We start from the raw sequence: 16,203 nt of genomic DNA on the forward strand, positions 1-16,203 counted from the left end.
TGCCATTTAAATCACACAGTCACTGTTTAAATCATGTGATTGCAATCCGACATTTTCATTGGTAGGCAGTCTTTCCTCATTGGTCAATGGAGTTACTAGGTTTTTTGTCTTGCTGTATGTAAAATACTGTGTACATATTAGCTTCTTCCATCATGCATGACGGGTTAGCAGAATGAAGACATATATATTTTTTATTTATTTATTTATTTATTAATTTTATTACAATCAATACATAGCAATCAAGTTTTTACAAAAAAAAAAAAGAATTATGTTAAGAACAGAAGAATGAAGACATATTTGGCCATCACCACTGCCTTAAAAGTTCAGGAAAGACCTAGTAACTCCAAACATTAAAAAATCAATTTTTTTTTAAATGGCAGTTACTAAATTTTTCCATTGCATGTGAGAAAAGTTTGAATAAATTAACTCTATATCGATAAAAATAATCGTATAAATACAAAAATGCATTTATATCATCTCAAGTATAAATTTTAGTATTCTAAATGTTTAGAGACCTGTCATGTTGTAAAATTACTGCAACCACTGACTGTCACTTCAGTTGGTTCAGGAGGTAACTAGTTTAAGAAGTCACTGATGATGAACACTAGAGTACAGGCAAATAATTCATTCCTTATTTATCTATTTAAATGTGTGATGAGGCACCTGTACAGCAATAACCTGCAAGTCAAGTCATGTCTTCTTTAGATGGTATGAATGGCAAAATTCTTTTTAATGTCTTTTCATTCAGAGTGAAAAAGGCATACATGAACTGTAAAGTATAATTAAAAGTTTCTAGCTGCTAGGAAGAAGACAAAGAAGGATGTTTTTTATCACACCGCACTTTGAGCTACATTTTTTTGTATGAAAATGTGCTATATAAATAAATGTTGTTGTTGTTGAAGGACAGTATAACTTTAGGTTTGGCTGAAAATTCCATGGTAAGTTTCCATCCAGCTGTCCATCTATGACAGTGATCCATGTAATGCCATGTATTACAAACCTTGGACACTTTTGTTTATTTTGTGACCTCAAATTCAGCTAATGTTGAAGCATGTCTATAGTCTGAACTGATCTATGCTGTTTATATTACTATATTCACAAGTCACACATTAGAAGACTGCAACTGCTATCAAAATTACTGCTGGAGATGTTTCAACACATGAAACACTGTGATGTGGTAACCCCTTTAAACCATTCCTCCAATGGAGGCTTACTGGTGAAACTCCCATTTTGATTTCAAGTTTCAAACTCTTCAGTTAAAGTACAAAGCTCTAAGTACATTAAATTAACATTAACACCAGTCATCTGTAGCATGATCTCTCTGCTCTAGCCATGATGTGGCTGGTTTAACATGTCAAGGCACGCTTACTTCGCCAAACCAATGCAATTCCATATATAATAATGTCTGTGGACAGAGATATAGTTCTCAGAAATTCTATGCATATATAAGGGCTTATACACAACAAGATGTCAACAAAGTATCAAAGTAATTTTGGTCCTTATCAACTTAATTGTGTCATACAGTTATTACAAATTACATGATAATGCATCTCTGCACTATACCTTGTTTCAACCAATCCCACAGATAAACTTCCATCCATCCATCTATTATCCAACCCGCTATATCCTAACTACAGGGTCACAGAGGTCTGCTGGAGCCAATCCCAGCCAACACAGAGTGCAAGGCGGGAAACAAGCCCTGGGCAGGGCACCAGCCCACTGCAGGGTGCGCACACACACACCCACACACCAAGCACACACTATATTTAAATAATATCTGGTGACTCTGAATGGATCTGTGTTTAGGTGTGTGGCAAGCGGCTGGGGGTGGCACTCAGCCAGGATGCCCGGAAGGACCGGAAGAGGGATTGTGCCTCCTCCAGACCTCGAGGGGGCGACTGCCCTGGTGGCTTTGGGGATCACGGGAACAGAGCAAAGAAGCTCAACCCTACAGGGGCCCGTGGTCACCATGTCCCCAATGCCTGGAGAGCCCTGGTCCTCAGCACTTCCGCCACACCCGGAAGTTCTGGGGGGAAGACGATCAGGGACACCCAGAGTGCTTCTGGGTGCGCAGCCGGTACTTCCACCACATTGGGGAGTGCCGGTGGAAGCTAATCGGGAGGCACCTGGAGCACATCCGGGTGTGAATAAAAGAGGCTGCCTCCCTCCATTCGTTGGCTGGAGTCGGGAGGACGAGGGACAAGGTCTTGGTGGAGAGGAGCGGAGGCGGCCTGAAGGAAGAAGAGGCATTGTTTGAAGGCCTGGACTTTGGGGAGTATTTGGGGTTGTGTGCACTTGTAAAAAGGGACTATGTATAATAAACGTGTGTGGGTGTTTGAACTATCGGTGTCTGCCTGTCTGTGTCCAGGCCATTTCCCACAGGTGATTTCACTTTATTCTTCATCAATCCATTCAAAAGTGTAAGTTAGTTAGTTAGGCCCTTTACTCCTTCAGGCACATATGCTTCAGCTTGCTTAAAAGTCTAAATTTTACACACTTCTTTCCTGGTGAGATGTACCTGATTAGCAGTCATACTCAGACATACTGTGGCATTCATGCTTCTTTACTTGAATCATGAAGTTCAATGTGTCCCATAAAATACCACCACAACCAGTCTGCATTGTTGATATCCATGGTAGTCTGGAGTTTTCAAATTATCATGCATTCCAATTAGAATTATTCAGTAAAGTTAATCTGCCTAGGAAAGGTTTTTCTAGCCATTCATTTCCCAGAAAATGTGCTCTGTAACCTGCTGTAAAACCATTTTCAATTTTTTGGTGATTATGAGTTGAATTTGATTGTGTGATTAACAGCTATACCCCACCTGTAACATGTTCAAATTAGATGTACTTTTGAAATGTTTCTTTATAGTTTTATAGTGTCACAAGAACGAGACATAAACAGATAAAGGTTTGGGGCAGCCACCCGTATAATATGGTAGCTGCAAAAAGTCATTTTTATCCAATAATCAGCACTGAAGTGCATACAACTGAGTCCAGAACAAGACGGAGGGAAAAGGGGAAAAGGGTAGGCTTTTAAAGGGGAAGACAGGAAGTGAGGTCATAAGGATCGGGCCCATGTTTGTCAATCATTGGTTCGAGCCCAGATGTGATATTACAGGGGCCGGGGCCGGTAAGGTCTACTTCCATTGGCTCGGTCCCGGAAGTGACGTCAAGAGATCCAGGTGGAATCTCCTGGGAATGGCCTACAGGAAAGGGAGAAAAAGAGTCATTGCACTCTGCCACATCCCGGCATGCATCAGAACCGCCTTCACTCAAGCCCTTTAGCTGCCTCCCATGCGCACGTGTGTGACAATAGTGGGATGTTAGCTGATACTGTATAACTCTGACGTAACAAAAAAAGTTCAGTGTGTGTTTTCAAAAGTCATATTGTAACTCCAATAGTTCCTTCATCTATTACACATTTCCAAACACAAGACCAATGTTAGCTAGATATTTTTGGGGTGAAGAAAATGAATGAATGACTAAAATATGATATACAGTAAGGAAATGAATGCTAATGTTTGAAAAATTAAGACTAGGGACCACAGATGCGTAGATCACCAACAGTAGAAAGCCATTGTCTAGCAACTAAACTAGCCAGAGTATGACAACAAGAACATTTTCTTTGTCTATTACCATGTAGTCCATTGCCCACACATAACTGATGAACAGTATAGACAGGCAAGTTAGGATGCAGGAGTAAAAAATCCACCTACTGTAGGATAAAAAAATACAGCATTTGTGCAACACTTTGATAAACAACAAAATCATTAGATATTCATATCAAATGTCTGCCACACACGAAAATGTAATATTGTAAGTAAGATTAAGTGAGTCATTTGTGTTTAGGTTAGATCAAAAATGAAAACAAGCTTTACATGAACAATTCGGTTTTCTTGTAGGTTTGTAAGCACATCCATTTAATCATTTTCTCCCCTGTGTATGAATGCTAAAGTGCTTTTAACACTCCTTTTTACCTTGAAAAGACACAATTTCTAAACTCTGAAGGCACCATGCAAGGATTAGCCAATGGCAGCATGAAACAAAAATAAACAGTCATTAGTCATTAGCATTGTTTAACTGGTAAAAGAAAAATGAATTGTAGAATGACATACTACCATTAAAAATGTAGAGGCATTGTGTATACTGTATGTGTGTTTGTTTGCACATTTATAAGCCAAAAGGTAAAATTGCTTTGCAAATCTATATATATATATATATATATATATATATATATATATATATATATATATATATATATATATATATATATATACTAATAAAAGGCACGCATAATGGTCATAACTGGAACCTATTTTTTCGTCCATATACTATAATTGACTTCTGCTCGATGCCCGTGGGAGGCGGAGTTACGCCGCCCACGTAATTTAGTGCCTGCCCATATAAGGCCGTCCGTCAGCGGCAATCCAATAGAAACACTGCTGCTAAATATTCATGGGTGAAGGACTGTGCTTATGCAGAGGAAGATGAGATGGTCAGGGTGGTGTTTGGCACAAACTCGGCGAAACTGCGAGAGAAACTTTTAAGTGCCAGGTCTTAGCTAACATTAAATACAGCCGTGGACATCGCACGAGATGGCACCAGCACAGCTGGGAACCTTCGATGCATGTACACCGAGCGGCTCAAGTGAACTGACGCAGTGCACAGACAAAAAGCAACAGTTCCAAAGAGTGCTGAACAAAAACTGAATTACACAATTGAGAAGGCAGCAAAAAAATATGAAGCCTGTGATACATACAAGCATATTCATAAGTGCAGCTACTGCGGAAACAAAGCACACGGTGGAAAAAGTGAATGTCCTGCTAAAGGAAGACAGTGTAAAAAAAAACCTGTGCATGCAGTGTGTCACGTCTCAGATAAAGAGGAAGACGAGCTGTTTATTGATGCAGTAAGAAACGAATCGATGAATGAAACCTGTTATCTTTACGATTGACAAACACGGAATGTAACTTGAACACAACACATCCTACAAATACGAACCTGATTGAAAGAAATAATTATAATCAAATCCTTGATGACAGCAACACTCATAACACTCACAAAACAACTACTGTATATTGAGAATCATGTTACATTATTTTTAAAATGTTCCCTTTTCTTTTTCATAACTTCTTTAACACACTACTTCTCGCTGCGGTTGTATATATATGTATATATATATATATATATACCCTGATCTACATACTCTCAAATAGACAAACCACACGCCGTGGTGCAATGGTTAGCGCCGATGTCCGAGGTTCGATTCCCGAGAGGGGGTGCACTGAGTATGTACGCGAGCTTCCTGATTCATTTTACCCTCTCATCCCCTTGGTTTAAGACGTATGAAAAAATATGCGGTTAACGCAGAAAGACAGATCACCAATTGAAGCTTTATGAATAATGGATACTTTATTCGCCATCAATAATTGTTTTGGTAAAGCCATACTCCGTGTATTCATTAGATGAACAGTAAAAAAGTAAGAGCGAGGGGAGGGTGACATATTGAGTCACGCAGGTGAAACCACAATAGCACGCGGGCTCGATGTAGTGCGCGTCAACTCGATCTGAATTGTGCGATCACACTCGAAAAAATATATCTTTTCAGGTTCTATTTAGTCGACACAAATATCTTTGGTTGGAATGTAAGGCGAATTTACTCTTTACATTTGTATGGTGAAGAAAAATTTATGCAATGATGCCTACATTTAACTTACATTCCTACCAAAGATATTTCTGTCGACTACATAAAAATTCCTTCTATTTAAAATTTAAATAGAACTTGAACATATACGATAGTTCATAATATCCACGCAGACTTGCACGTAAGAGCGGGAGTCATCTGTTTTAACAAACATACTGCACGTATTGCACTGATACGAAATAGCCTGCCCATTTAATTATTTAGGAATGGATAAATAAATTAAGATATTGTACAAATAATGTTTTGATGGATTCTGGCACCCCCAGCAACAGTTGCTCGCACCCCAAAGAGTGTATATATATATATATATATATGTGTGTGTGTGTGTGTGTGTGTATATGTATATATGTAGATATGTATGTATATGTATATATATGTGTGTGTGTATATGTGTATATATATATGTATTTGTGTGTATATATGTGTGTGTATGTATGTATGTGTGTATGCATACATTACTTCTTTAACACACTACTTCTCCGCTGTGAAGCGCGGGTATTTTGCTAGTGTATATATATATATATATATATATATATATGATACAGAATATGTGTTATATAAAAGTGATTGATGATTATTGAGTTTGACCTTGGTGAAGGATACAAACACATTGTAACTCTTTTAAGACAGACCACATACTCATATCTGGACAAAATGAGGATCGGAAACAACAACAACACAATAACTGAATTTCTTTAACACCTACAAAGACCTCTTATAATTGCTTCTTTATATCGAACCTCTGCAGTAAAAATGCCCATTTTTATAAAACATTCAAGCAATAGCTACAAATTCCATAGTTGTGGCTGTCTGGAAAAGCCATTCTATAAAGAAAATCTATTTTTCAATCTTATTTCCTTTTCAACAGAGGGCATGTTTCAGGTCGTGTATGTACCTTGAGGAAGGCATTTGACAAAAGTGTCTTTTATATATAAATATATGATAAATGCTATGACGAACAATAGTAAAAATAAAAGTCTTAGGAGTAATAAGACCATATTGAACTCCCAACATTACTGAAGTGGGGACAGCTTAGAGGTTTAATGAAAAAGACTTAATTTTTCTTCAGTTAACGCTTACAAGGTCTTCCTGATGCCCCTTATGTTAAGCTTTTATCTTTTCTTTTAGGAAACTTTATCATTACAGTGCAAAAACTTTCCTGAAATAGACAGAAAGTAATAATTAAAGAATAGCAGCCTGCTGATAGTATAATATAGTCTCTAACATTCTCAAATCGATTCTTGGTTATGGGGAGCCAGAAACCATTACAGCAACATTGGGCACAAGGCAAGAATGAATCCCAGGGCATAAGCATACACACACCCACTTCAGGCCAAATTCCACATGGTGTAACCTGTAATGTCAGTAAAATGCATGTCTTTTCAGTGGTAATTTGGTAATTTTGGTAATTATGGACTGGCCTGTGAAAATGGGAGTTTCAATGACTGTCTTTTATAATGGATGAGCATTTGCTCCAAGGATTAATTTTTACCTTGAATCTGACGGTTTCTATAGTGAGTCCAACATGGATGGACGAATTAATTTTTCTGCATTCACACTGTTCAGATATCCTGCAGAGTAGACTTAATATTCAAAGAAAACAGGAGTATTTGGAGAAAAACTTACACAGATACAAGGAGAACTTGCTAATTCCACATAGACAAAATCTGGGTGTAGGGCAGTAGCAAAAAGCAACCGTAGGTTGGAAACACCTGAAAGAAATTTAGGAGACACTGAGAACATATGCATTTATTAATGGCCATACCACATGCATTTCAGAACACATCATCCACCTGAAGCTAAGCATGTTTAGGCCTAGCCAGTAATTGGTTGGGTGACCATTTTGGAAAAAGCTTGTGTTGCTCCTGGAAGAGATGTTGGTGAGGCTAGCAGGTGGTGCCTACCATGTGGTCTGAATGTGGATCCCAATGCCCAAGTGCAGTGATGGTGACACTGTGCTGTAAAAATGGTGCTGTTCTTTGGATGAGGTGTAAAATCTCTGTGATCATAAAAGATACCTGGGGATCTTTCATAAAAAATAGGGTAATTCACGATGTCAAGGCTAAATCTCCCTCCACAGTCTAGTCAATCTGACCCCTTAATCATCCCCTGTCTCTAAGCGTCTCTCTCTCTTACCACTTCACCACCTAACAGCTCATGTGTGGCGAGTGCACTGGTGAAAAAATGGCTGCCGTTGCATCATCTAGGGTTACTATACTATATAAAGCACTCTGAGCAGTGAGAAAAGCACAATATAAATGTAAAGAATCATTATTGTTATTAATGGCCATCTGCGGTGGGTTGACGCCCTGCCCGGGGTTTGTTTCCTGCCTTGCACCCTGTGTTGGCTGGGAATGGCTCCAGCAGACCCCCGTGACCCTGTAGTTAGGATATAGCAGGTTGGATAATGGATGGATGGATTAATGGCCATATAAAGTTTCAGCAAATTATATACAATATTACAAAAGTGCCAGAATGACCTTGTAACTGCACTCACTGCCCCAGTAAATAGCAAATTCTTTTTCTCTGAAGCTCTTAATTATAAATGACCAAATTGTCGAATTAGTAGTGCGTGGTATAATGGTTTCTTGACGTTGGCTTCAACGGTAGGTGCATATCCTATTGGATGTCACATGGCATTACAATACCACCTATTCTTTCATTTTGACCTTGTGCCATAAGCCTTTCTTAAGTATTTTTACCAGCAACTTGCTACTCTCATTTCAGCATGCATGCTTTTCAGGTTTTTCTTTTCAAAATCATCAGCCCAAGTCTTGTTCATTTCTTTCATCCAATACACCAAATGTCATATTATTCACACCTCAGTTATTTAAGAATTGTTCTTTACTATTATTTCCTGCAGTTGTTTGCAAAAAGATAAAGATACATTATTACTTTCCATTTTTACTCTATGAATTGCCCATTCAGATACAGATCAAGAAGTGAAATTCTTTCATTTCTTCCCGCTTTAGGGACAAATACTTCTGCAAGCAATTATTTTGTGTTTTGTATTTTTACAATTTGCTTTGATCTGCGGTGGCACGGTGGTGCAGTGGTAGCGCTGCTGCCTCGCAGTAAGGAGACCTGGGTTCACTTCCCAGGTCCTCCCTGCATGGAGTTTGCATGTTCTCCCTGTGTGTGTGGGGGTTTCCTCCCACAGTCCAAAGAGATACAGGTGAGGTACATTAGGAATCCTAAATTGTCCCTATTGTGTGCACCCTGCCCAGGGTTTGCTGGCTGGGATTGGCTCCCGTGACCCTGTAGTTAGGATATAGTGGGTTGGATAATGGATGGATGCTTTGATGTTTTCACTTCCACACTAAAAGTGTCTTTTTTTGTCAATTAAGAAAAGTTAAATCCACTGTATTTCAAAGATGCATAATAATTAAAAGTAAAAATTTCCAAGATAGTGAATTACTTTTTTATAGACTCCACAAAACTAAAATTTTGTCAGGAATCTACTAATTTGTATATGGCCAAATTCAAAATGTATAACACATTTGTTTTGTCAAGCTGTGGGCCTTCCAATTGGTTTTATACCAATATACAGTGTTAAATATTTCAAATGTTTATACATTCTCATTATTAACTCTCTCATCATTACATTCTACCTTGTGAATAAATTGCAAGGGTAACTAATGATTTGCTTATGGCAGTAGACTCTGGACAAACCAGCATATTAATTCTGTTAGACCTCAGTGCTGAATTTGATGCTGTCAAACATGATATTCTACTGTCCAGAATGGAGAACATTCTGGATATCGCTGGCATTGCCCTCCAGTGGTTTGTCCTACCTGACTGATAAACAAGAGTTTGTTAGTCTTGGCAACAGCAGATCCAGCTCAGTACCAGACACACAAGGGGCTCCTGAGGGCTCTGTCATCGGCCCTCTGCTCTTCTGCATCAATATGCTTCCCTTTGGCCATATTATTTGTAACTTTGGACTGGGTTATCATTTTTATGCAGCTGGTTCTCACCTCTGTTTCTCAGCTCACAACTTGCCACAGTGACATTAAAACCTGGGTGGAGCAGCGCTCTTCAAAATTAAATAGCAAGAATACTGAACTGAATAATTGACACTAAAGCAAAAATTAAGGAATGAGCTCCTTTTCCAATCACTCTTAATGTTGATCTCATCAGACCTTTTTCTAATTCAAGGAATCTCCCTCCTGGCAGGTGCCCCTTCAAATCTAATATCACAGCTTTAGGTGATTCAGACCTCTGCTGAAAGAGGCCTTACAAAGACTTGCAACAGCAAGCACATTACACCCATCTTGCTTCACCTTCACTGGCTCCCTGTATCTTTCTGGATTGAATATAAAATTATATTAATAACCTACTACAACCTCAATTCCAATGAAGTTGGGACGTTGTGTAAAACGTAAATAAAAACAGAATACAATAATTTGCAAATCCTTTTTAACCTATATTCAATTGAATACACTACGAAGACAAGATATCTAATGTTTAAACTGATAAACTTTATTGTTGTTTTGCAAATCTTCACTCATTTTGAATTTGATGCCTGCAACATGTTTCAAAAAAGCTGGGACAGGGGCATGTTTACCACTGTGTTATATCACCTTTCCTTTTAACAACACTCAATAAGTGTTTGGGAACTGAGGATACTAATTGTTGAAGCTGTGTAGGTGGAATTCTTTCCCATTCTTGCTTGATGTACAACTTCAGTTGCTCAACAGTCCGGGATCTCCATTGTCATATTTTTCGCTACATAATGCGCCACACATTTTCAATGGGAAACAGGTCTGGACTGCAGGCAGGCCAGTCTAGTACCCGCACTCTTTTACTACGAAGCCATGCTGTTCTAACACATGCAGAATGTGGCTTTGTATTGTTCTACTGAAATAAGCAGGGACGTCCCTGAAAAAGACGTTGCTTGGATGGCAGCATATGTTGCTCCAAAACCTGTATGTACCTTTCAGCATTAATGGTGCCTTCACAGATGTGCAAGTTACTCATGCCATGGGCACTAACACGCCCCCATACCATCACAGATGCTGGCTTTTGAACTTTGCGCTAATAACAATCCGGATGGTCCTTTTCCTCTTTGACCCGGAGGACACGACGTCCATGATTTCCAAAAACAATTTGAAATGTGGACTCGTCAGAACACAGCACACTTTTCCACTTTGCGTCAGTCCATCTCAGATCAGCTCGGGCCCAGAGAAGCTGGCGGCGTTTCTGGGTGTTGTTGATATATGGCTTTCGCTTTGCATGGTAGAGTTTTAACTTGCACTTGTAGATGTAGCGACGAACTGTGTTAACTGACAATGGTTTTCTGAACTATTCCTGAGCCCACGTGGTAATATCCTTTACAGAATGATGTTGGTTTTTAATGCAGTGCTGCCTGAGGGATTGAAGGTCACGGGCATCCAGTGTTGGTATTCAGCCTTGCCGCGTATGTGCAGAGATTTCTCCAGATTCTCTGAATCTTTTGATGATATTATGGACAGTAGATGATGAAATCCCTAGATTCCTTTCAATTGTACGTTGAGAAACGTTGTTCTTAAACTGCTGGACTATTTGCCCACGCAGTTGTTCACAAAGTGGTGAACCTCGCCCCACCCTTGCTTGTGAACGACTGAGCCTTTTGGGGATGCTCTTTTTATACCCAATCATGACAAACACCTGTTTCCAATTAACCTGTTCACCTGTGGAATGTTCAAAACAGGTGTTTTTTGAACACTCCTCAACTTTCCCAGTCTTTTGCTGTCCCTGTCCTAGCTTTTTTGGAACATATTGCACGAATCAAATTCAAAATGAGTGAAGATTTGCAAAACAACAATAAAGTTTATTAGTTTGAACATTAGGTATCTTGTCTTCGTAGTGTATTCAATTGAATATCGGTTGAAAAGGATTTGCAAATCATTGTATTCTGTTTTTATTTACATTTTACACAACGTCCCAACTTCATTGGAATTAGGGTTGTAAGATTTACTGTAAATGGCCTTGCACCAGACTACACCAGACTGAACTTATCTATCAGTATGCTCCTGTTCGCCCACTGAGGTCCTATGATTCTGGCAATCTTGTTGTGCCTCACAGTAACCTGTAATCTGTGGGTTACAGGGCCTTCAGCTGTCTAGTGCCCAGACTTTGGAATGACCTCCCAAAATTAATTAGATCAGTTGACTCCATTCATTCTTAAAAACAACTTAAAACTCATCTGTTCAGGAAGACTTTTAACTTAACCTAACATTCTGCCCCTCCTTTCAGTTTACCTCTCTGTCCAGATGCTCGGAATAATTTGTGTGTGCTATATCACAAAGTATGTTATTTATTCAGGCTTTTCTTCTAGTATTGAATTGTATTTTATTTTTGTTTATTGTCTTTTATTCTATTTAATGCATTTCATACCCAGTATTTATCTGTTTTAGTGTTCAATGCAGAACATATTTGAATCCAATGTAACATATACTTTGCTGCTCTTTCTAAAACTCCATGAAGCGCCAGGAGCATGGGAACACTGCTATATAAATAAAAAGTATTATTATTATTATTTGGTCAGTGTTAGCACATATGGATTAGTCGGCATATCAATATTCAGTAATTATTTTTACATAAGGGCTGGAGAGGATTGACACTTAATTATAAACATTCTATATGTTTATAGTTTTTACTTCCAAAGCTGTTGTATAAAAATTTTTTTGTGTCCTAATGGGTTGTTGTGATGAGCTTTTACACAACTCTGTATCTTGATCCCTTATCCTGTTTTTCTAAACAGTGATGGAGTAGTAATAGAAGAAGGGATGGAGGACTTTTACAGAATATAAATTCTTTCATTCATAATTTAATTGGTTCAGTTAGGGTGGGTGTTTGAAGTGCATACGTTATATAATTCCTCTTGTCTTCCAATAGGGAGAAATTCTTCTATCCATCTTATATTCTCATATATTTCAAAATGTTATGTCGTTTCAATATTCTGATCTGATTTTACTTCAACAATGACTGCCTTGGAATGTGAGAGGTCTTGGAGTGAATGTCAAAAGAACTAGCGTTCAGGACTATGGTGTTTAAAGTGGGCATTGTCTATATTCAGGAAGCTAAACTCCTGGAGGGTGACATGTCACATTTTCCAGCGAAAGATATAAAGTAGTTGCCCCCTCTTCTGCTGCTTACTTGCAATGCCCAACTAACAAGCTAGTTGCTATAATAACATTCGAATGACATCAGCCACATCTTGTACTGGTTTTATTTCTTTGGTGTCTCTAGAGATTGACATTGTACTATTTGAATACATATAAGCATAGGGAATGCATTTTTCTTATTGCATTTTTTGCAATTAAACTTGAAATGTTTTTAAATTCTTGAACTACCATTCTGTAATTTCAGGTTCCTGAAGAACACCATGCTGCTCATGAGGAGATGATTGCAGTAGCAACAGAGGAGGGAACGAATGCCTGAAAGTCAGACAGAAGTATAAGGAGTGTCTCAGCCTGATGAAAAGCTGAAACTAATGTGAATTAAAGTGATCTGGGAAACTTCAGCTAAGAGCGAGAGCGGCCTGATGCTGTGCAAAAATTTTACTTGCATGTTACATCCTGAAAGGAGAACTGCCACTATCAACCAAAAACTGTTTACTTGAATTCTATTATTCTTTTTTTTATATAACCTGAATAAGGGTGCAGATCATAGGCCATGTATTTCTGAACTGCAATGATTATCCTTGTTAATGCTACAGACCATGGTCATCACGTAACTGCTGTGCTCTCAAACAAGTTCACACTGCAACATAAGAGTGTGGATGTCACCTAATAAAGGAAATCCATTTCATGTCTACAATTTTATTTTTCGGGTTTTTGAAAAATTTGTAAACTGTAAAACTGACTAGAGGGCTTTTTTACATTCTGATAACTGTGTGTGGAGTGCACTTTCTCTCCTGGTTTGGCTTGGTTTTGTTCATTTACATTTACAATTTCATTTGTTCAGTTAGCAAATTCTTTTATCCAGAGCAACTTACAAAAGGGATCAACATAATTGAGAAAACATCTTGGGGACTGTGCTGTGAACAGTTCAGTTTTCAGGTTTCCTCCCATCTCCCAAACATTGTAATGATTTGGTAATTCTGGACTGGCCTATGAAAGTGGGAGTTTCAATGACTGCCTTTTATAATGGATGAGCATTTGCTCCAAGGTTTACTTTTTACCTTGAATCTGAAAGTTTCTATAGTGAGATTCCAAGTCCAACATGGATGGATGAATAAGTATTTCTGCATTCACACTGTTCAGATATCCTCCAGAGTAGACTTAATATTTTCTATTATGATACTGTATAAAGTATAGAACTAAAGTGATAAGATCACACACGCTGTTGATTTATGAAGACAATGTCTGTAGTTCTACTGATGTAAGGAAAATTTATTTTTTAGAACAAGTATTTGTAAATGGGAAAATGAAGTCTAAACATTTTTAAATAGAGATCTGCATTTTATTTTCCATCACAGCAATAGCCATAAGATGAACTAGCATCCCACCCAGGATTAATTGCTGCTTTATATTTGATGATCCTGAAATAGGTTCTAACAATCCATTACTAAAAATAATTAATGCTAATATGTTCAGGCTTTTTCTTGCAGATACCACATATTAAATTGCTTTCAAAACAAGAACTTAATAAGAACTAGGTCTCTCTCTGTGGCTTGGTACAAACTCTACTAAGTAACAGCTAATGATATCTAATGTTAGCAAAACGACAGTACACAAAATAAATATGCTAGAAGTTATTACAAATTTCAAACTTTAAAAACTGTCCTGTTTTATTAATTATCTAATTGCAAGCAACTTATTGTTCAGACCACAGGTCTCCAACTCTGGGCCCCGAATGTTAATGCGGCTGCAGGTTTTCATTCTAAAGCCTTTCTTAATCAGTGATCAGTTTTTGATGCTAATCTCCCCCAAGGGTCAGAAATGGACACCCCTGTTTAGACCAATTGATCTTTGTCATGAAGCAAATGAAAAATCGTGGTAAATCATATAGGGAAAAATCTATCTATCTATCTATCTATCTATCTATCAAAAGATACTCTTAAAAACTTGAAGAAAGATGCATTTAAAGAGATGGTAGTGTACTGCCATGGTTAGTGCTACTACCCCAGCACGGCCACTTTCCTTGTAAAGCCTGAATGTTCTCCCATCTCTGCATCTTTTTTCCACTTGCTAATGGATTACTAATGGATTTAAATTGGCTCCTCATAAATGAACACGGGTGAGTGCCAGGGTTGGTTAAAGGTCAGGATAAGCCTCTGATCTCCAAAACAATATTGAAAATATTGTAAGGATGAATACATTTCAACTGTGTAGCCTTCACACGTTTTATTACCATGCTTTCTTTCATTCTGATTTCATAATAAATATTTCCATTTTTATATTAAGAATGATTAAGAATGAATTCAGTGAACTATATTTCAAAATAGAGAGCAGTTTAACAGTAACTTGATGACTGTGGTCTCTGTTTTAGTTTGTCGCTGCCAAATACAAAAAAGATTTTGACCTCTCGTTTATCATGTAAAACATTAATTTTCAGGTTTCTTATTTGTTGCCTATCTGTACCCTTTAAAGCATTATTTTTCTAACGTCTGTGTGTGCCCGTATAGAATTGTCAATGGTTTTATTATACCAAGGATTAAAATCCATATTTGTTTCTTTGTGTGTCACCTTTTTTAACAAGGCAGAACTAATAACTACAGTGTAACAGAATGTACTGGACATGTACAGTTTGTTATGGCTCATTTTTAACCTCTGTAATGTATTTTCCAAATGTGACAGTGTTTTAAATAAACAGCTCCCCCATGTTTTTTGGTTATTGGTAAAATGTTTCTTTCATTTTATCTTATAACGCACAATGTCATTTATTAATAATGATAAATACTAAAAGTCCCTTTCAGTCAAATATATATTTTTTTTGTTAATAAAGAATTAAGTGTTTTATTACAACTAACTTAAAACTAGTTTGTTTTACTTTTTGACTTTTTGTGTGTCTTAAATTATGTTTAGCAGGTTTGATATATTAGCCTTTGTTTTATTTTAGTTGCTACAAATCACCATTTTTAATATGTAAATTTAATTTTGTTGACTTGATTCACTTTCTGATTGAAAGGTTTTATAATAGGTTGAATAGTTTGTGTTCTTTTTTTTAAGTTATTTATTCCTTACGAATTAAGAAAAGGGTTGGTAGCTAATCTGGGGGAGCACTAGTTTTTCAGATACTTGGACTCCATTATGATTGGGGACTGGGTTTCTTCTTGCATGGAATTTGCTTGTTTTCCACACGCTTGTGCAGGCAGGAGTGGCTCTTCCATTTAGGCGAACTAGGTGTTCGTCTAAGATAGCAAAATGGATGTCATTGTTTTAATCATTACAGGCATTGACTTAGAAAAACTCGAACCCATTATGAATTTAAGTATACAATATGAGAGTACTTGAAATTACAACTGGGGACCCCAGACAGATTCCCCTTTAATTTTATATATGTGTAACT

General features: G+C 37.6%; 1 protein-coding gene across 1 annotated transcript in view; it reads left to right on the forward strand.

The window, feature by feature from the left end:
* The window catches only part of rhbg (Rh family B glycoprotein), a 94,628-nt gene extending 79,100 nt beyond the window's left edge, over window positions 1-15,528 (forward strand). Inside the window, exon 10 of the mRNA XM_039751055.1 lies at window positions 13,060-15,528. Coding sequence (XP_039606989.1) covers window positions 13,060-13,131 — 72 coding nt within the window. The 3' untranslated portion in view covers window positions 13,132-15,528. The remainder of the gene's footprint in view (window positions 1-13,059) is intronic.
* Window positions 15,529-16,203: the final 675 nt, after the last annotated feature.

The sequence above is a fragment of the Polypterus senegalus genome, chromosome 1, assembly GCF_016835505.1.
Source record: "Polypterus senegalus isolate Bchr_013 chromosome 1, ASM1683550v1, whole genome shotgun sequence".
In the NCBI taxonomy this organism is placed as follows: Eukaryota; Metazoa; Chordata; class Cladistia; order Polypteriformes; family Polypteridae; genus Polypterus; species Polypterus senegalus.